Source organism: Prunus dulcis, chromosome 1 (genome assembly GCF_902201215.1).
Source record: "Prunus dulcis chromosome 1, ALMONDv2, whole genome shotgun sequence".
In the NCBI taxonomy this organism is placed as follows: domain Eukaryota; kingdom Viridiplantae; phylum Streptophyta; class Magnoliopsida; order Rosales; family Rosaceae; genus Prunus; species Prunus dulcis.
This window is the reverse complement of record NC_047650.1, coordinates 36,535,845-36,556,676: the sequence shown is the minus strand read 5'-3', so window position 1 is coordinate 36,556,676 and position 20,832 is coordinate 36,535,845. Positions and strand designations below refer to the sequence as shown.

At 37.1% G+C, this 20,832-nt stretch overlaps 5 protein-coding genes across 6 annotated transcripts in view; 4 read left to right on the top strand and 1 right to left on the bottom strand.

Moving 5' to 3' along the window:
* The first annotated feature begins 165 nt into the window (after positions 1-165).
* LOC117615589 (SPX domain-containing protein 1-like) lies at positions 166-2,518 on the top strand. Its single transcript, XM_034344691.1, has 3 exons — positions 166-650; positions 1,328-1,454; positions 1,805-2,518. Exons 1-3 carry the CDS (start codon positions 333-335, stop codon positions 2,245-2,247), a joined length of 888 nt encoding a protein of 295 aa, XP_034200582.1. The 5' UTR covers positions 166-332; the 3' UTR covers positions 2,248-2,518.
* Positions 2,519-2,881: 363 nt separating this feature from the next.
* LOC117614284 (probable carboxylesterase 15) lies at positions 2,882-4,199 on the top strand. The gene has a single exon (XM_034343045.1). The coding sequence runs from the start codon at positions 3,112-3,114 to the stop codon at positions 4,042-4,044; it is 933 nt and encodes a 310-aa protein (XP_034198936.1). The 5' UTR covers positions 2,882-3,111; the 3' UTR covers positions 4,045-4,199.
* On the bottom strand, positions 4,180-5,479 carry LOC117614285 (protein BUNDLE SHEATH DEFECTIVE 2, chloroplastic-like). The gene is made up of 5 exons (XM_034343046.1): positions 5,242-5,479; positions 5,058-5,146; positions 4,833-4,896; positions 4,649-4,745; positions 4,180-4,511 (listed from the first exon to the last, which is right to left on the bottom strand). The coding sequence occupies exons 1-5, from the start codon at positions 5,297-5,299 to the stop codon at positions 4,424-4,426; spliced, it is 396 nt and encodes a 131-aa protein (XP_034198937.1). The 5' UTR covers positions 5,300-5,479; the 3' UTR covers positions 4,180-4,423.
* A 1,089-nt stretch (positions 5,480-6,568) lies between these two features.
* LOC117629124 (DEAD-box ATP-dependent RNA helicase 15) lies at positions 6,569-12,117 on the top strand. 2 transcript variants are annotated; one of them, XM_034361633.1, is made up of 13 exons: positions 6,569-6,598; positions 6,677-6,729; positions 6,844-6,956; positions 7,212-7,312; positions 8,180-8,352; positions 8,461-8,692; positions 8,813-8,931; positions 9,594-9,650; positions 9,732-9,916; positions 10,094-10,238; positions 10,873-10,956; positions 11,053-11,116; positions 11,655-12,117. In XM_034361633.1, exons 3-13 carry the CDS (start codon positions 6,847-6,849, stop codon positions 11,663-11,665), a joined length of 1,281 nt encoding a protein of 426 aa, XP_034217524.1. In that variant the 5' UTR covers positions 6,569-6,598; positions 6,677-6,729; positions 6,844-6,846; the 3' UTR covers positions 11,666-12,117. The 2 variants fall into 2 exon arrangements, with proteins under 2 accessions (XP_034217524.1, XP_034217530.1); XM_034361639.1 differs by having other exon boundaries at positions 6,841-6,956.
* Positions 12,118-14,490: 2,373 nt separating this feature from the next.
* LOC117619292 (probable polygalacturonase At3g15720) overlaps positions 14,491-20,832 on the top strand; it is a 12,436-nt gene continuing 6,094 nt past the window's right edge. Inside the window, exon 1 of the mRNA XM_034349215.1 lies at positions 14,491-14,624. Coding sequence (XP_034205106.1) covers positions 14,491-14,624 — 134 coding nt within the window. The remainder of the gene's footprint in view (positions 14,625-20,832) is intronic.

The following is a 20,832-nucleotide window of genomic DNA, read 5'->3' as shown; positions in this document are numbered from 1 at the left end:
TAAAGCCTGTATTTTTAATTCATATAGAGAAAACAACATTATGAAGAAATGAGGGCCAAAACAAAAAAGTCCTAAAGATAATATCAAAAAGAAAAAGAAAAAGGAAAAGATAAGATAAAATAAAATCCTTTAATCAACAAAGAGAATATTCCCCATAACCCACTTGACGAATATTCTAATTCCACTTCTAAATATGAGGGAGCTTTAATCACCATTCTCTCTCTCTCTCTCTCTCTCTCTCTCTCTCTCATCTCCCCCAAACATCGCCGTCTCAATACCCGACACTTCACCGGAGAATTTCCATATTCGGGTGTTGGGTGTAGCGCGGGAGCATGAAGTTCTCAAAGAGCCTCGGCATCCTGATCGAGGAGGCCTTACCAGAATGGCGGGACAAGTTTTTATCGTACAAGGACTTGAAGAAGCAGCTGAAGCTGATCTATCCCAAAGACGGAGACAAGCCTCCCAATAAACGGCCCAGATTGGCCGACGACGACGACCGTACGGACGGTGGAGCTATCGCCTGCGAGGGTGGCGAAGGTGCTGAGGTTTCCAAGGAGGTCACCGATTTTGTGAGGTTGTTAGAGAACGAAATGGAAAAGTTCAATGTTTTTTTTGAGGAGAAAGAGGAAGAGTATGTTATTAGATGGAAGGTATAATTTTTTTTTTTTTTTTTGTTCTTTACAAAAATTTTCCTCTCATTCTTTTTGGAATATGAGAACTTGCTTAGAAATTGAGAGATTGAATTGCTGCTTGGGATTTCAGAAACTTTATGTTCAGTTTTGTATGGTAATTTTGCTTCAGGAGATTAAAAGATTGTCTTTAATGCATAATATTGAATTTTGGATGAAATTGGTTAGTTTTTCGTTGTTTTAGGCCATGTTCTGCTGCTGATTGGCGCAGATTCTTGTAACTATGCTGTAGATTTATGTTTGTAATTTGAGTTTGATTAGCCAATTGAATAGAAAGAAAACTGAGCCAACTTTTCATTTTCTGACCCTGGATTTAGTTTTATTGTGACTTGCAATTTGTTCTTCCATCCTTAATCACCAAGTTTGATTGGCAAAATTGTATTGAAAAACTTTGCCCGTGTTTCATTTTGTGACCCTCAGTTTAATTTTACTGTGACTTGTAATTCTTCTGTCTTTAATCACCTTGCGCGATAGGATTAAGGAAGAGTCTGCCATGCTTAATGCTTTAGATACGTTTTGGCCTAAAGCACCACAGCAATCATTGTCAGCCATGCTATATTAACTGTATTATCTTCTTTGCCAAGAGTTGATGGCTTCTTTCACTACTTATATATTCTGGGTCTGGTTTTGGAATGCAGGAGCTGCAAGACAGGGTAGCAGAAGCGAACGATTCGGCTGAGGAGTTGATGAAAGTAGGAAGAGAAATAGTGGATTTTCATGGAGAGATGGTTTTGTTAGAGAATTACAGTGCCCTCAACTATACAGGTACAAATCTTTATCTCGTAGTTGTGCATGGCTTGCAGAAGAGAGGCTTAGTCTTGAAAAGATTGACATTCTGGTTATGCAAATGCGCATTAGATGAATCTCTTATTGTTGTAATTGCAAAATACTAATTATGCAATATTACATGTTGTTAATGCTGTAAAACCCAGTAAAGCGAACATGGAGAGTTTGATTGAATTTACTTAAGATCATTGGTTTGGGTTTTTAGTTTTCATCTGCACAAAATGAATGGCTAGAATTGATAGAGGAACTTGTCAACCCTTGATTTTTCCCAACTGTTAGAAGCCTGAAATGTGCTTTTTTGGTGTTTTTGCTTCCTATTTTCTCCACAGGACTTTTGAAGATACTAAAGAAGCATGACAAGCGAACTGGTGCTCTAATTCGCTTTCCCTTTGTCCAAAGGGTCATGCAACAGCCATTCTTCACAACTGATGTACTGAACAAGCTTGTGAAGGAGTGTGAGGCAATGCTTGATCATGTTTTCTCGAAGAATGGCCCATCAGTCCCATCTGAAGCAACCAAAGTGGAAGAACGGTGTGAGTCTACGACTGTGACTGAAAATAGAGATAGGCTATTTAGAGCTCCTACAGAACTTGCAGAAATAAAGCATATGGAGAGCGTGTATGTGAGACAAACTATATCGGCATTGCGTGTCTTGAAAGAAGTTCGGAGTGGAAGCTCAACCGTCAGTGCCTTCTCATTGCCCCCTTTGCAAACCAATGTGGTAGAGGAGGATTTGAAGAATATACCTATTTTAGAACAGGCGGCCAAATAAATTCATTTGACAAATTTGGAATGTAGGTTTCCTTTTATTAATGAATTAACACCAGTATCAGATACAAATTGTATGCTCATAATGATGTGATTGAGCCTTAGAAATCATTTCTTTTTTCCCTGGCCATTGTCAGTCGCCATGTCCAAGCGTGATGTTTGCATGTCAAATTGAGGTACGAGATAGCCGCTCAAGTAAAAGATGATTGTATGGATATAATTAATTTGCTTTTCCCAGACAGCAATTCTACCAAAACGGGTAGTTTGGAGGTCTATAGGAATTTGGATATCTCTCCTGGAAAGAGTAATAATAAAGGAAAAAATTCAAAGCTTATCCCATGTTAAAGGTTTCAGAATTTTTATTATAATTTTATATTCTCATTTTCCCTTTGAAAATTTTGACAATCTTGGAGTAGTTGTATTTGGGTGGGGAAGAATAACACAATGGGGGCATGGGGTAATATGCTTATTATAAAGAAACGTGTTCGATCCCTTGCACTCAAATTCGAATTCTCTTTCCGTAAACTAGATTAATAAGCTTAGACTATACTTTGTATTTTAAAAAGGAACATACATGACACACTATTTGACTGCTAAGTTTTTCAGTTTCTACCAACCCTTTCTCTAATACTGATGACTTATTTATTATTTATTATCTAATGCACTTTACATGAGGAACCTAACATCAAATCCTTACCTGCACCAGTTTTCTAATGATTTTTTAATCCTTCATCACCAGTTCATGCTAAGTATATCATGCAAAATGTAAAGCTTTTACAATGCTCAATAAACCTATTTAAACCTCCAAAGACTCAACCATTCATGTGAATCTTTTTGGTGCATTGTAATCTTTTCCATTTGAAGAAAAATGTCCACAGTTGAAGAAGCACCAGACTTTCTTGAAGTTCTTTCTGATGGATCTGTAAAACGCTTTGTGCCGGGTGTGGTCCCTGCCTCACCAGAATCAACTAACGGATTCAAGTCCAAGGATGTGATCATTGACTCCTCAAAGCCAATTACTGGAAGGATTTTCCTTCCTGGTAATCCAACATCCTTGAGTAAGCTTCCAGTAGTGGTTTATTTTCATGGTGGTGGCTTCTGCATTGGCTCAACCACATGGCCTGGCTACCATCATTTCCTAGGAGGCTTCTCTGTTGCATCCCAATCCATTGTTATTTCGGTTGACTACCGTTTAGCTCCAGAGAACCGGCTCCCCATAGCTTATGAAGACTGTTACTGCACACTTGATTGGCTTGGTCACCAAGTAAGCTCTGAGCCATGGCTGGACCAAGCTGACCTCTCCCGGGTGTTTCTCTCCGGGGACAGTGCAGGGGGAAACATATCACACAATGTTGCTGTGAAAGTTATTTGGAATAAAATCAGTCATGTCAAAATAAGCGGCTTATTGTTGATACATCCTTATTTTGGGAGTGAAAAGAGAACTGAGAAAGAGATGGCTGAAGAGGGAGCAGGGGATGTGGCAAGCATTGACATGTTTTGGAGACTAAGTATACCTGAGGGCTCCAACCATGACTATTTCGGATGTAACTTTGAGAAGACACAACTGTCTGCAACTGAATGGATTGATGAGTTCCCCGCTGTGGCAGTTTATGTGGCAGGGTTGGATTTTTTGAAAGAGAGGGGAGTGATGTATGCTGAGTTTCTGCAGAAAAAAGGAGTTAAAGAAGTGAAGCTGGTGGAGGCTGAGAAGGAGTCTCATGTGTTTCATGTTTTTCACCCTGAATCTGAGGCAACCCGTTTGCTTGAGCGAAATATGACTGAATTCATCAGGAGCCATTAACCATTTTCAGATGGCCATCACTAAGACATCCCAATGAGCCATACGAAGCTAATGGATATATGAAAACCTTCTACTTCTATCTGTACTTATAAGATTCAAATATATGCATATTTTAAGATGAAATTCCCAATCAAATTCGATTCCAAACAGCAAACTCCACATTATAATCTGAAATCCCATAAGTTTCCATCCATAGCAAGTACTAATAGGCTACAAGGTCATGAATGTATTTCGAGAAATAAATATTGTAATTGAAGATTTCATATGCTTATAAAGACTTCATCACCTATACATAGTGCAATGTACATAAGTATGAAGCTGGGAAGGTTGTGCACCTAATTACATACTTCAAATTTGGCAGAGAGAAAGGCTAGCTTCATCAGTCAGACGTAGTATCAGAAGTGCTCATAAATCCTCCAAGAAACCCAGCTCCGTTGCAATTTCCGCACAACATCTCCTTTCTTCCACTGCAAGGAAATGCTAACAATAAGAACGAAACAATGCGTAGAATCTGTCTCAGTGAGTTGCAAAATTGTGTTCTTTTGTGATGGCAATGAAGGATGGTGGCCATGTAAAAAAAAGGAGGGAGAAGGTGCTTGGTTACCCGCAAAGCCAACATGAGTCACCAGCTTTAAACTGCCCATTGAAGAGATCAGCAGAGTTCACTCCACTACCTTTGCATTGTGAGCAGAGAATTGCACCTGCTCAATTTCACAGCACAATACAAATTTATCCAAATCCAAACAGATTACATGCTTAGCACTCTTTATTTCCAACAGCCAGCTTACCATTTCCTTCACAATCAGAGCAAACCATGCTGTTGGGTTTTATGCTTTCATTACTTTTTTCAGCCTATTGGGATCAAAAAGACCAAAGTTTCAGCATCCAACATATCTAACATCTACTTATCTATGCATCAAAGCTATGTATATCCAAAAATAATTTGAATTCCAAATATTTTGCAAATTAGCAAGTAATTCAAGTAAGATTAAAGGAGGAAAGAGTAAAAGAACCTTAGCTTTCACATGGAAAAACCTAGCAGTTGTAGAGTTTTGAACCAGGTTATCTATTCGAACAGGCCCTTGAGTGCTGCTATGGTTGCCTATACATTCGGTAAGCATTGAGTCAGTGATCAATTAACAACTCAGATAAACAAGAGAGAGAGAGAGAGAGAGAGAGAGAGAGAGAGAGAGAGACCTGGTTCTGGTGTGGCTTTTAAGGAGCTTAAAGGTACCAAGTACAAAGCATAGGCCATTGAAGAATGAGGGAGCAAGTTGCTAGCTAGCTAGCAACATCAGTCAGCTTTATAGTTTAGGATGATGTGGCTGGGAGCTAAAGCCTCACAATGAGATATCTTCTCATAGGTGGAAGATTTGTCTTGAAGGTTTTGTTTGGGCCATTGGGCTTGAGAATGGTGTTCTGTGTAACTTGGCATAAAGCATCTTTTAACCTTTTTGGTCATATCTATAAAGAGAGTGTTTTCCCCTTTTTAAATTTGTTTAAATTTTAGTATAAGCGATTGAGAAGGGGAGTTTACACAAATATTCATATGGTGTCTGAGGGTTTTGAACCTCTGCGCCCATGTATTCATTAGGTACTTGGTGGTTTCGAACCTTAGCCCACAAAAGTAGAGATGGAAGAATTCAACCAACTAAACTATATTTCACTAGCCTTTTCATTTTCTTTATATTGAAACCCAAAAAAAAAAAAAAAAAAAATTCTTCCATTGACTCTAGCACTTGCAAGGGTGTGACTTCATGCGACAATAACGTGTCAAATGTTACCGAGCCACTAATAATAAAGTTCTCCAATGACATGAGATACAACTAATAAGTTGGTGATACTTTGTTTCAATCTTAATCTTCTTTGATATAAAACAAAAAGGATTTCACTTTCATTGTTGTTGGATCAGTGTGAGAATCTCTCTAAGTTAGTTTCATCAAAACATGTCATTTCAATATAAAATTAACCATTATCAACTTATATTTCTCTCATTATTTAATTAAATAAGAATTAAAATTTGAAATTAATAATTTGTACATACTTGTAATACCAAATTCTAAATGCAAAGTTTTTTTTTTTTTTTTTGGGGTTAGCAAAAGAAGCTAATTATATAATTACTCATATGTTGGAATTATTCAATCATGACTTTCTTGTGTTTATTTTGCATTTCCTAATATACGAGAATAAATTTTTTGTGAGTTCTCCGTAAAAATTAACAATTTAATATCTACAAAAAGATAAATTAAATTGATTAAGAGAGAAATTTATCTTATTTTTGTTTCTTCTCTCTCGGAAACCTGAAATTCCTAATTCGAAATTCATCACTTCTCTCATTTCTAGTAAGTAAAAATTGCATAAGTTTTTATCGGTAAAAAATGCTAAGTTGGTAACTCAAGAAAAAGTCCCACGAAATATGCTAACAAATCATAGCAGTTGTTGTAATTATTGATAAACGGCAAGGGCAATTAAGGGACAAGGCTGTATAAATATGTGGCTCCAATCCAATCCTCGTAACCCTATCTACCTCACTCTGCTCTCCTTTTTCGTCGAGGTCTCATCCCGGCTCTCTCTCAAGTCTCTTAGCGAAAAATTTCAAATTCGTTTTTTCATCTAACGTTTTCGTTTGCAGACTCCAAACTCCGAACCCTAACCCTAATTCAACCTACTCACACTTTCACACAGGTATATTCTCTCTCTCCAAATCCCTAATTTGTTTTAAGTCTGTCCGATTCAAAATTCAAAACCCTAATTTGCGTCTCAAGCTTCGAAACCCTAATTGGAGGTCTCTCTCAGCAGAATATGGGCGAAACAAGGGACGATGTGTACGAGGAGGAGCTTGTCGATTATGAAGAAGAGGAGGAGAAGGCCCCCGACTCCGCAGCTAAAGTCAATGGCGAAGCCCCTAAGAAGTGAGTTTTCGCTTTATGGATTTTGACCTATTTTCCTTGATCATATTGATTGGGCAACGAAGAGAAATAAGTTTTAGTTTGTTTGCTTAGGAAACACAGGAAATTAGGATGAAAATGAAAAAGGTCAACCTTTTTGTTCAATGAATTGTATATTATCTGTTGCTTGAATGAGATTGCTCAAATACGAACTGGGATCATGACTGCTTCTGATTTCTATTTAGGTCTAATTTTTAAGTTATTTTTGGTTTTGTGCAGGGGATATGTTGGAATTCACAGTTCAGGGTTCAGAGATTTCCTTTTGAAGCCAGAGCTTCTTCGAGCTATTGTGGACTCCGGGTTTGAGCATCCGTCTGAAGGCAAACTTTTAAACTCAATACTTATTGATATATATATATATATATTTTTTTTTTGGGGTGGGTTTTTGTAGCCGAAAACAAACAATGTTATCCTGACCCTTAGTTTGTCAGTTAAGCCCATGATCTTATTTCCATATATACAAGTATATTTTTCATTCCAGTTTATGTCATAAATGTTCATCAGACTAATTATTTTTTAGTTAACGTGTGGAAGTTTGGATGGTTTCTTCTTATGACATTTCAAACCTGTGTTCTCTTTGTTTCATTTGGAATTTCCTTTTAGATACGGAGCTGCTTTGATTTAGATTTAGTTTACTCACTGCTTATCAGTTTTTCCCTTTCCAAGTCAAATGACGATAAAGGATGAATTTGCCCTTTAAGAAATTAAATCCTAAGAAGGATGAATTCACTCTTAGTTATCTTAAATCCTAAAAATGATTGTTCTGATGTATCATGTAAATTCTTTTAAATGCACAAATACAATTGAAAATGGACTTTCCACCCTTCTCTAATGGGAAGGGTGTTGGTGGAGTTTTTTTAGCTTCCTGGATTGCTATGCTCTAGGTCAGATAATGGTCCTTCTCTCCTAAGTAGAGTTTGCACATGTTTTGGAAATTCGCTTCCGTTATAAGGATTCAGTAGCTTTTTTTTTTCTTGTTCTCTTTTATCTTCTACTTGTTTGTTTTTTATGTGTTCAATTCTAATTCAATTTGATGCATGTTTGTGCAGGTAATTTGTTCTACTATCATAATCTTGAATTCAGAGAACTAGTATGCTTTTGGTAAAGACTTTCATAAAAAGATTGGAGAGGTTATGTTTTACTTACCAATGGTTCCATCGATGCGGTTTTCTTTGGTTCTTCATCAGTGCAACATGAATGTATTCCTCAAGCTATCCTGGGAATGGATGTCATTTGTCAAGCTAAATCTGGGATGGGGAAAACTGCTGTTTTTGTTCTATCAACTTTGCAGCAGATTGACCCTGTAGCAGGCCAAGTATCTGCACTCGTTCTTTGCCATACTAGAGAATTAGCTTACCAGGTACATTTGGGATTTGCATTCTTTCTTATAATATTATTGTTCAATTAATTTTTTGCCTTACGTTCATGTATATAAATTCCCAACTTATGTTAATTAACTCCTGTGCAGATCTGTCATGAATTTGAGAGGTTCAGTACGTACTTGCCTGATCTCAAGGTTGCTGTCTTCTACGGTGGTGTCAATATCAAACTTCACAAAGATTTGCTGAAAAATGAATGCCCTCACATTGTTGTTGGAACGCCTGGAAGAATATTGGCATTGGCAAGGGATAAAGACCTCTCCTTGAAGAATGTGAGGCATTTCATCCTTGATGAATGTGACAAAATGCTTGAATCACTAGGTATTTTTTTTTTCTTCTTTTTTCATTTTACAGATAATGTTTGTGCTCTGTTTCAATTTTCATGTACGTCTCAGTTATTGTTCACTCATTTTCTTATTATTTGCCTTATACTCTGTGCAGACATGAGGAGAGACGTGCAAGAGATTTTCAAGATGACGCCGCATGATAAGCAAGTGATGATGTTTTCTGCAACACTCAGCAAAGAAATCCGCCCGGTTTGCAAGAAATTTATGCAAGATGTAATGTCCCATGGCCGATTCTACTTCAATTTTGAAGTCTCTTTTTTCATAATCCCACTTTCTCCAAGAGTTTTGTAATTAGGTTGAATGCGGCGGTTCGATGACGTGCTTGCCGTTGGCATTTTGTTAATATGGATACCATAGTCTGTCATTTATTTGGAATTTGCGGCTTGACGAGGGTGTTCAACTGGAGTAAAAAAGAAAAAGTGAGACACAAGGAGGAGGCCATCTCTTAGGAGTTCTCACAGTTCTGTTGGATGAGTGCCTTGTGTTCTGCATTACCATATCCTTAGGTTCATTTTTCCCCTCTGGGTTGGGCTTTTTTTTTGTTTTTAGTAAGTCACCCATGGGTTTAATTTTTTTCAGTCAAGGATATTTTGGGGTTCGCTAGTTGAGGGTGGGTGGTGAGTGGGTCTGTGGGGTGATCGAGTTGTTGTCAACTGGGATCAGCCTGGGTAAGCTGTCAAATTTCTTAGTATTGAGGGTCAATGTGTAAATGGTGGTGGCTTGGTGTGATTTAGAAAAAGTATCTTCGAGGAGACAAAACAGATGGACCAGAATCTTGATTCAGGAGATCTGCATCCGTCATTCATTTCGTTCTGGATTCTATTAGCTTGAGGAAGGCCCCTAATATGATTTACTGTGACATTTGTTCCTTTCAGCCTATGGAAATATATGTCGACGATGAAGCCAAGTTGACACTGCATGGTCTAGTACAGGTTTGTATTTTGCAAGTGGACTTTTCAGTTGATTATATTTATTCATTAATGTGAATCTCACCTTTATATACGATATTTCAGCACTACATCAAGTTAACCGAGGCAGAGAAAAACCGCAAGTTGAACGACCTCCTTGATGCACTGGACTTCAACCAAGTTGTTATATTCGTCAAGAGCGTAAGCAGAGCCGCTGAATTGAACAAGTTACTTTCAGAGTGTAATTTTCCCTCTATATGCATCCATTCTGGAATGAACCAAGAAGAAAGGTTTGTAATTTTCCCTCTGATGATTTTTCGTGTGTGAAGTTTTTATAAAGTTTGATGTAAACTTAGCAAGCGAGCTTTTTTGAGTGCCCTGATCTCCAATATGTAGTGTCTTGTTGAACTCATTGTTTGGCTAAGTTATTTTCTGGCGTTTAATCTTAAATGGTATGCATTTTGTAGGTTGAAGCGCTACAAAGGATTCAAGGAGGGTCATAACAGGATTCTTGTGGCCACAGATTTGGTCGGCAGAGGAATCGATATTGAGCGTGTTAACATCGTTATCAACTATGACATGCCAGATTCTGCTGACACTTATTTACACAGGGTAGGTTAATATTATTTCCTTGGTTTGAAAGTAGTCCGTTGTTTAACTGAATTTTTTATGTAGGTATCATATTTGTCTTTATGATTTTGTTTCTGTTTCTTCCTCTTCTTTTTGGGGGTATTGCTTATGATAGTACATCAATATATGCCCTTGCATCTTTGCCAGAAAGGGATTATGGGTTTACTTGTGGCTGCGAGAAAATGAGAGGCCCGATATTGACAATGCATTTATTTATATGATAAGAATGCATATACATTTACTTGTGGCTGTGTTCATGTTGACAAACATTAATATGCAAGGTTGGAACGTTCAATGGTTCTATCGAATATGCATGCCAATGAAGTGCAAGTACGGTGTGGAATATTAACTTATTTTTGTTCCCAATTCTATTTGCGGATGCCTTTTTATACACAGTTGTGTATCTTTTATGCAAATGGTATTCAATTATTATTATTTTGTTGTGTTGTGCGTCTCTTAGGAGTTATATGATGAACTGTGAATGGAATAAGCTTATTTAGATTATCCCTGATGCAAAACATATGTTTGGATATATTATTACTTTTAAGATGAAATTTAACATATTGGTGAATATACATGCATCTAACTTCGAGTGTTTACATCGAAATTTTTACAGGTTGGCAGAGCTGGTAGGTTTGGCACCAAAGGTCTGGCAATTACATTTGTTTCATCTGCAGCGGACTCTGATGTTCTTAATGATGTATGGAATCAGTTTTCCTTCTGAACTTTCACTTTGTTTATTGTTTTTTTTTTTTGCAGTTTGTCAGTTTTAATCTTTTTGGGTTTATAAATGCAGGTTCAGGAAAGGTTTGAGGTTGATATAAAGGAGCTTCCTGAACAGATTGATACTGCCACATACAGTATGTTTTCTTTGCTGGGTTCCAAGTTTATTTTGTGTCATTCTGATACACGGTCGACTTTGATAGTTAAATAGTATTTCGGCCTTACTTTTTTTTGTTTGATGATTTCTCATTGTGTGCTAACTGCTAGTTTTTGGTATATCATTTGAAAATGGAAAGAAGTAGAGATTGTTCTTTATCGTAATTGTTTGGGTCTTATACGGGAATGTAAAAATGGATAAAGGGTGGAGAATAACTCATTCGGATCATGGAGTGCCACCTGCAACTTGTTTTCTCGAGTGAAAAATTTAACAGCAATATTTTGTTACAGTTCTTCTCTTTAATAGAGAAGGATAGTTCTTTTTTAAAAACAGAAAAAAGGGGGTAAAATACGAGTGGTATATATGTCTTACATCTTCCCTTGAAAACTGAGGGAGCTTTTGGTGGGATGTGTACTCAATCGGTTCACCAATTCAAATTTGATGCCCTGTTCTCCACTTTGTTACATGAATTAACAGGATCCCACTTACTCATAATAATCTACTATTGTTGTATGCAGTGCCGTCTTAATTGAAGTGTGGGTCTCTCAGTTTACAATGAAGGCATCAGTTTGGAGGGATATTGGAGGATGGGATGAAGGAGTGTGTCGCAGGACGTTCTGTTTTTTCTGTCAGACTGATTGATTTTAAACGATTTGTTTTATGAGGTAGAAGCTCAAAGTTGATGTATAAGTCTTTGAACTTGTGGTCTCTCGAAACTTGCAGCCCTTCCTCCACACAACAAACAAAGGTAGCAGCAGGCAGGCATAACTAGGGCTTTGAGGTGTAGCCGCGTTTGAAATTTTAATATCCATTTGCAGTATTATTTTGTATTAATTAGCTCTCCCACTTTTATGCTCCTGTGGGTTAAAACAACTTGGAGGGAATTTTATGTACTTTCTCCGCTTTTAAACGTCAGTACGAAGATTTGACAAGAAAAATGATCGTGTGAGAAGAATCAGTTCCTTTTTTGTTCTCGTGCTATGCAAGTTTTCTTAATTTAGGCAATCTTTATGAAAGTCCTCTCCTATGAAGGAATAATTTTTTTAAAAACAGAAACTTTGTTTTAATTTGTACGTTAAATTAGCGTTGAAACCACCACATCAGGCCGATAGAACGGTGCCTTGAACCCTAAAATGACGAGTGTCCAGTAATTCTGTCCACTTTGCCCCAAATTCGAGACAAAAATCAGTAACTCACAATCCGTAGTGGTGTTTTCTTTCCCGACCATTTCAAGGGAAAAAGGAAACAAGACAGTATGGTCATGTTGAAATGGATCCTTGGCACCGATATTTGGATTTGAACTATTTTGATTCTCTCCTTTCTCGTGGGATCCACGATATTTGGAGACCTATGTATGGCTCATCTTTTTGGTTCCTTGATCTCGCCGATGGACAAAAAAAAAGGGGGGGTCGCTCCCGGATCCTTTTCTTGGATATTCTCTATCATAATCTGCTATACACTTTTTCTATATGAGCCACCTCATTAAAATTTCATATAAGGGACTCTAATGTTGACACATTACACACAAAACCTAGATGGCTCATAATTTTTGTTTTATAAAAAACAATTCCTAAACCTAACGTGAGCAGTCGTTTTCTCTTCCATTTTTTTCTTTTCAATTTTTTTTTCTTCCAAAGACACAATATCTTCTCCATGCCTCTATCTTAGTCCTCTTCTACTATCACTCTCATCATAGAAACAAACACAATTCTTGTGACTATAATTGTTCTTCACAAAATAAGAACCACAACACAAATATTCTCACTGAATGGGCTATCATCAAAGAAAGATGAGAAGATGTCAAATGAGTCATACGTGACCACCATAGCCATTTCAACCATGGTTTTCACACGTAACCCGTATCAAAATTGAACTGAATCGGAATATAAACCTACACTTATTTCTCAAAAAAAAAAAAAAAAAACATAACTAGAATTACAAAATAAAGAAATTATGTGGAAAAAAAATTAAAATAATAGATCTATACATAAGTAAAGATTGCTCTAGAAAGGCCATTCGTTTTCCAAGAAAAATAGATGCAGCCAACTGTGCTCACTATTTGTTTGTTTGGCTCAGATGTTTTGATTCATATTTCATACTTGAGAGATTGGGTTTATGATATGAAAGTAGTACCAGAGTTGCATGAGAAATTTTGGGCATTAGCTAGAACAGAATTTCATATGGGAAGAGGAGAGACTGTGAGGTTGGAAAGGAGAGCGTGCTGGGATGCTGAAAAAAATTGATGAAGGAAGAAGACCACGTTAATTCAAGTTAGTTCAATCGGATATTTATTTTCTAAAATAAAAATTGTGAGCTATTTGGGTTTTGTGTGTGATGTGTCAACATTAGAGTCCCTTGGATGAAATTTTAATGAGGTGGCGTGCATAAAAGAAAAGTAAAGTAGATCATGACAGAGAAAATCCAAGCAGAAGATTCGGGTCCCTTTCAGAGTGTGGGAACCTACTATAGACCTAGAGTAAGACACTCTTCTAAATATTATGAATTTTTTTTTATTCACTACATATTATAGATAAATATAATATGAAAAACCCCAATAGAATTTGGGTAATTAAGAATTGGCTAATTTATTAAGCGTGATATATATATTGCAGGCATTACACCTCCACAACTGCCCTAATCTTCAGCTTAGGGGACTCACTCATGTAATAGCTCAAAAGGTCACATTGGTATAAGTTACAGCCAAAATGTAACTCTCTCTCATCTCAATATAAGTGCTCCTGAATCAAGCCCTAACACTGATGGAATTGATCTCTACTCCGCAACAAATGTGAACATCCATCAAAGTACCATTACAACTGGTAATCTCATATATCTACCACTTAATTATCAGGTATTCTTTTTTTATTTAAATAGTTTTCTTCGTACTGGCGAGGTTCTCTTAAAAAAACTACGTGTTGCTTTTGTTCTTATTATTATGAATGATAACGACTTGAAAATACTCATTATTAATGTTAGGGGATGATTGCATTGCTATTAAGGAAATTTTTTCTTATATCAATATTACGGGGGATTATGTGTGGCCCAGGGCATGGAATAAGGTATGTCAATAACCTAATTTTTTGTTTATTTTTGGTCTGGTATTATTAGGTAGCACAGGACGGATAAGAGAAAAATTTATGTGAAACTGTGAGTTCCACATTCACTATTGTGAGAGATGGATGCACTTGCGGCAATACTAGGAAAATGTATAAATAGGATATGAATGAGATAATTTTTTTTTATTTTTTAGGACATTTCCTATTGAGAAGGGTGATAGCATATTAAACTCTCACATATATTACACGGATACTAGAACTCGAATCCAGAACTTTGCATGAGGGAGTAAATATGAAAATGAATATAACTCGGTCTCTTGTAGCGTGGGAAGCCTTGGAGCAGGTGGAGCATATGAAAGAGTTGAATAAGTGTTTGTGGGAAATTGTACTTTTAAAGGGTCTGTGTATGGAGCAAGGATCAAGACCTGGCAGGTAAGCAATAAGCTTATTATTTTGAAAGTCTAATTAAGAGTGTTGTCTGGATTTAAACCCGAGACAGTATAACAACTAAATCCACACACAATATAATTGCTAAAATATGAAAACTATGAGAGAATATTTGTTTGTGGGAATTTTCTGTGTATTCTTCTCCTTGTAGGAGGTCATATTTATAATACAACGAAACCTGAATGGGCAAGTAAATAATAAATTCCTAAATCTATTTGCAGTAGGAAATCAGGAATTAAAGTAAATCAATTACAATTATAATAGGAATTCTTGGTGTGTAAGGAAAGTAAGTCAATATCCACAAGTCACGCCAACACTCCCCCTCACGTTGGTGCATAGATGTCGCTAATGCCCAACTGATCTAGTGAATTGTGGAATGCTTTACTGGAAATCGCCTTTGTCAAAATATCCGCCAATTGATCCTCGGATTTCACAAAATGCGCAATCTGGTCCATGTGTCGGGGTCGTTAGTCGAGAAGTCATAATCTGTGCAGCGGAAGATGCATAGGATACAAGTTGAGTAGGAATTGGGATCGGAATCTGAGCCTGAGTCGAGGCCGGAGTCGGAGTCGAAATCAGGATCAGGGTCTGAATCAGAGACAAATTCGGGGTCGGGGTCGGGTCGTCTTCGGAGTCGGGTCGTCGTCGGGGTCGGGGTCGAGGTCGTCGTCGGTCGGGGTCGTCTTCGGAGTCTGGGGTCGGGGTCGGGTTCGGAGGTCAAAGTCTGCATCTGTAGGAGCGGAGCCATCTGGGCACTCAACTCAACGATGGTTGGTGGAGAATGAGAGAATGAGTCGGTGGTGCTACCTCCATGAGGGTTGAAAAAATCATCAACCCCCATAACACTAAATAAAATAATATCTATTATAATAGGACAAAATATAATTGGTAAGTAACCAAAATTCTTATGAAATAAGGACTCGCCAACACTCCCCCTCAAGTTGGGCAAAGATATTTCGCAGGCCCAACTTGACAAGCGAGTCACAGGACACCATACTTGAGAAGCACCAATTGTAGAGAAGATCTTTTAGTCAACCACGAGTGAAACAAGTGACAAACTAAAACAAAGTTCACAGCGGAAACACAAGAGCAAACCCTAAAAAATAGGGCACATAGCAAAACACAGAAACCCTGTGAGCACGGCTGTAGATAAGGCAGAACACAGAAACCCTGTGAGCACGGCAGTAGAGACAATGGCAACAATAAATTCTTCCATATAAACTTTAGCTAATTCACTCAGACACAACTTCTCTTCAATCCTCCTCTCCCCTTGAAGAGAAGGGGTCGTCGGAGTCAAGAAATAAGCAACATCTTCATGGAAATATGTCAAGGTAATTGGGATAGGTCAATAAACATATCCCTTTCACTCCCCCTCCCCCCTCTTAAGGGGGGAGAAGAGGACTTAAATTTCAAGAAGAACACAAGCACAGGTCCCTAGATCGAACCAGGCTCTGATACCATGCTAAAATATGAAAACTATGAGAGAATATTTGTTTGTGGGAATTTTCTGTGTATTCTTCTCCTTGTAGGAGGTCATATTTATAATACAACGAAACCTGAATGGGCAAGTAAATAATAAATTCCTAAATCTATTTGCAGTAGGAAATCAGGAATTAAAGTAAATCAATTACAATTATAATAGGAATTCTTGGTGTGTAAGGAAAGTAAGTCAATATCCACAAGTCACGCCAACAATAATTACTAATTATATGCAAAAGTTAATTATAATAATATGGCAGACAAAGGCAGTCTCAGTTTGAGCAATGTGACATATACTGGAGTGAGGGTAACCAGCGCTGTGCACAATGCAATCACGTTGAACTGTGCAGCAAGCCCAAATTGCACAAAATCAGAATGAGCCACGTCAACATAACATCATGGGCCTCTGGAACTCATCAAGTTTCTGGTAATGGAACCTCAAGCTGCACACCTGCTGTGCCTTGCCCGCACCATGATTGCCTGGGGCTCCGCTATGGAGAAGATGAAGATTTTGTATTTTAATCAAAATGCCTATGGAGATTAATTATAGGCCACTACTTGACTCCTTACAGGAGTCATTCGTCTCTTAGTGCATATGCAAATGTAATTCATTCAAATTATTGAACGAAAGACTATACGTCATATTGTGATTTGTCTACAAAAAGGAATGACTCTTTACATGCAAGGAGCCAAGTATTTTCCTTAGTTATATATACACAAATTAATTAGGAGTGGTGTCAATGGGGTCTAGCGCAATGGAAAATGACATTGACTTGCAGACTAGAGATCTAAGGTTTGAACCTCCATGACATCACTACAACACAAAAGCCCTTCTATGACGTCTGATTTGCGTCATGGAAGCATTTAATGACGGGGATCAGGCGTCGTAACCCGCGTCGTCGAAAGGAGGGGTCATGGAAACTTTTTCGAAGCACGACGTCTGTTCCACGTCATGGAAACATTAAGAAATTGAAATAACCTAATAGAAACATTAAGAAATCACCCAACTATGTACATATAGGGGCGGCCCTGGGGTGGCGCAAGTGGTGCCACCACACAGGGCCCCCAATTCTTAAGGGCCCCCCCGAAAAAAAAAATTCTTTATATTATATATATTAATATTATAGGAAATGTATATATAGTATAGTGTGCTAGACATTTGCACAATGGCGTGTCTAGTGGAGTTGGCTCTAGCGCTTCTCCATTTAACGTAGCGCCAGAGTTCGATTCTTGCTGAAGTCGAGGAGTATATATATATATATCCTCCAAACACTTTCTACTCCGATCTTTCTTTTAAAAAATTTAAAAAAAAATTTCTCACCTAAGAAAAGTACTTTTTTCATTCAAAACAAAACCAAAAAAACTTAATGGCTTCTTCTTTTCTTTTAAACTCTGATTTTCAAGTAAGTAATCATCATCATTCATTAATCTCTCTTTGGTTCTTTTTTCAATCCTTTGACAATTTTAGTTATTCTTTCAATTTCAGGAATTTCAACACCAAAAAGAGAAAACCCTAATTTCTATATTCATAAAGAACACTCAAAATCAAATAGTCAAATTCAAATTTCAGGAATTTGTGTGCAACTACTCTTTAATTTGTGATTGCTAATTTTTTTTTCCTATTAAACACAAATTGCTTATTGGAGGCAGCAAAGGACCTTGTAGGGGCACAATGAGCTTATTTTTGTACCAAACATTTAATTTTATCAAATAGAAACATTTAAATTTTTATGAATTTGATTTCTGATTGTCATTACATATTTATTCATGATTTTTAGTTATAAAAAAAATTGTTTATGACATTAAGTTATGCCAAATTTTTATTTATAGTATTTTGTATTAGATTATGTGAAGCCCCAATTTAAGTTCGCACAGGGCCCTCAAAATCTCAGGAACGGACAGTACATAGAAACACATAATTTAAACCTAGAAACAGAGTGCGAGAGAGAGAAGGATATCATTGTATCAATATTGGAGAAAAAGAGTGCGAGAGAGAAAGGGTTACCTTGAGAGTGCAGACATGAGGAGCTTTGGGAACGAATAGAATTTTTGCTTAGAACTAGAACCAAGATGCATCAGGTCTTGTGATGTGGTTGCTAGATGAGAGAGAACAAGAGGAATTAGGGTAGGATATTTATTTTTTGGGTCTGAATTGGAGTTGGAGATAGCGAGAGAGTTTTACAGAAAGTAGCGGGGGAATTAAAATTTCGTGAAAAAAAAGAGCCCTAGAGGATGAAAATTTTTGGGTACATCTATGGCGCACATTATGCATCGTCGTATAAATATTTCATGACGTGTTGAAGACGTTGTTAATTTTTTTTTAACACCTATGACGCATGTCCTACGTTGTTGTATAAGTATTTCATGACGTGTAGAAGACGTCGTTAATTTAAGAAAAATCTATGACAGAGGTCCTGCGTCGTCGTATAGGATACATCTATGACACAGGTCCTTCGTCGTCGTATAAGTACTTCATGACATATAGAAGATGTCGTCAAATTCACAATGTTAACGACGTATGATAGGCGTCATCTAAATGTACTCAAATCAATGACACACATCCCACGTCATAGAAAATGATTTTTATGAGGCGTCAAGCAAATGTCGTGATAACAGTGTCATAAACTCACTTCAATGATGCATTTTAAAAACACGTCATAGTTTATCACATTTAATGACGTGTATTTTCGATGCGTCATAAAAAGACTTCTTTTTTTGTAGTGCATGTTGGTTGAGTGTGAGAGAACCCTCTCTTGTAGTTTTTTTTTTTTGGTTGAGAAATTCTATGATTGCATTCATAATTCAGCCAAAAAAACTACTAGCCACAAAGGGCCAATACAAACTAGCTACAAAAGGGCCATTACAATAACGGAGCGGTCTAATATCAAAATTAAGAAAATCAGGTATGTCTCCACCAACGATCAGGCAAGATCGAAGAAACTCTGGCATAGGCATCCCAACTAAGATTGCAAACTTAGTATAATAAAAAAGAGATAAAGCTTGAAAAAAAAACAAGCCATAACAATACAAATAAAGCTCTCACAAAGGAGAGATGAAAAACTCTCACAAAATGAGAGGTGAAAACTACACAGAGAATCCAAAGAGTCTCTGCAACTTATTCCAAACATAAAGAAATTGCAAAAAAGATGGTGGTGGAGATTCGACGCCGAAATGCAGGTGAATATCCGACGCTGAACCGCAGCCGCCAATAATGGTTGGATGAAAATCATAACAAAACTAAGACAAATAGGAAAAACCCTTTGTCTCTGAAAATGGGGGAATAGGTGAAAGGAGGAAGAGAGGAAGAGAAGAGGGGAGAGGGGGGAAGAACAATGGCTTCTTCCCCCCTCAAAGTGAAAAAGGCTCTAAGGGCATGTTTACGTATCAGTAATGGGTATGGGAGGAAAGGGAATGATTTCCATTCCTGACTTCCCCTGCGTTTACTTGCAATCAGGAATGAAAAAATAAATGGGCCCCACCTCAAAATCCGTAATCACATTCCCTCAAAACTAGGTATCAGATCGACTAGGGGGGGCTAGTCGATACGATTCCCATTCCTGCTTTCTCTTATTAACTTCCAAAAATACCCTTACCACTTTACTATAATTCCAAAATAACTCAAACCCTAAAAAAAATAAAAATACACGCTAGAAGGAGTTCAAACAACTCAAACCCTTAACGTTACAACACAGCCTCCCTGGAGCAGCAGAAACTATGTAAGTCACTCCATCTATCTATCTATCCACCTTTTTCTTTTTCTTCTATCTTCTGTCTTCACATTCATCGCAAAACAAAGTATATGATCATGGATAAATAAATTGATGATATTGTCATAGTTAACCATGTTGGTAGTATATGAATGAAGAGAGATGGCGTTGGGTTTGGAAAATCTTATAGCTGGTGCAGAATGTATTTTGTCAAAGTGGAATGTCATTATCTTCTGTTTATGAATTTCTTAGTGTTACTATTCTAAGACTTGCAGTTTGTTTAGGTAATTACTACAAAGTGATTGCTGCCGTTTGGAGTTCCAATTGCAGTGTCAGTTTTTGTCTAAAGCTTAATATTCCAAGGAATTTCTTCATGTTTTTACTTGTGATTTAACAAGATTTTATTGTTTTGTAGTTAGGCTAGTTTGCATTTAATTTTGAATTTTGGTGTAGGGCTTTCAACTAGTAAACCATTTGAGGTATTATTGACAATCGTATGAAATGTACTTTGACCATTTCCTCAACTAATGGGGGTTGATGATTCCCTTAACTTGTGGGGGTTATCGTCCTAAGAACCTTTTATTAATTATTATTATTTTGTCAAAGTGGAATGTCATTATCTTCTGTTTATGAATTTCTTAGTGTTACTATTCTAAGACTTGCAGTTTGTTTAGGTAATTACTACAAAGTGATTGCTGCCGTTTGGAGTTCCAATCAATGGATATGTGATAATTACTACATACGTGATAATTACTAGAGTCTCCTTTACATTCCATAATTCTATTATTGTTGTCATATACAGAACAAGGATTAGGCTTAGGTAACCAATATTTTTATTATTGTCACAAATATTTCTAGGTCTCACCTCGCATTGTGTTGATCAGAAAAGGAAAAGAGGAAAAGCCTTCATGCCATAGATCAGCTGTTTCTTTTTTGTTTTAGTTTTTGGTTTTTCCCAATATCCTTTTACAAATTTCGATGTCTCGTGTTGATCAGAATCTTTTTAC

Bases quoted from the DNA above. Each gene is read 5' to 3' on its own strand.
- LOC117614284 (XM_034343045.1), top strand. From the start codon at position 3,112: ATGTCCACAGTTGAAGAAGCACCAGACTTTCTTGAAGTTCTTTCTGAT.
- LOC117629124 (XM_034361633.1), top strand. From the start codon at position 6,847: ATGGGCGAAACAAGGGACGATGTGTACGAGGAGGAGCTTGTCGATTAT. The intron at 8,353-8,460 runs GTACATTTGGGA...ACTCCTGTGCAG, and splicing joins CTAGAGAATTAGCTTACCAG to ATCTGTCATGAATTTGAGAG. The intron at 9,917-10,093 runs GTTTGTAATTTT...TGCATTTTGTAG, and splicing joins GGAATGAACCAAGAAGAAAG to GTTGAAGCGCTACAAAGGAT.
- LOC117614285 (XM_034343046.1), bottom strand. From the start codon at position 5,299: ATGGCCTATGCTTTGTACTTGGTACCTTTAAGCTCCTTAAAAGCCACA. The intron at 4,897-5,057 runs GTTCTTTTACTC...TGATCCCAATAG, and splicing joins TTTTCCATGTGAAAGCTAAG to GCTGAAAAAAGTAATGAAAG. The intron at 4,512-4,648 runs GTAACCAAGCAC...ATTTCCTTGCAG, and splicing joins GACTCATGTTGGCTTTGCGG to TGGAAGAAAGGAGATGTTGT.
- LOC117615589 (XM_034344691.1), top strand. From the start codon at position 333: ATGAAGTTCTCAAAGAGCCTCGGCATCCTGATCGAGGAGGCCTTACCA. The intron at 651-1,327 runs GTATAATTTTTT...TTTGGAATGCAG, and splicing joins AGTATGTTATTAGATGGAAG to GAGCTGCAAGACAGGGTAGC. The intron at 1,455-1,804 runs GTACAAATCTTT...TTTTCTCCACAG, and splicing joins CAGTGCCCTCAACTATACAG to GACTTTTGAAGATACTAAAG.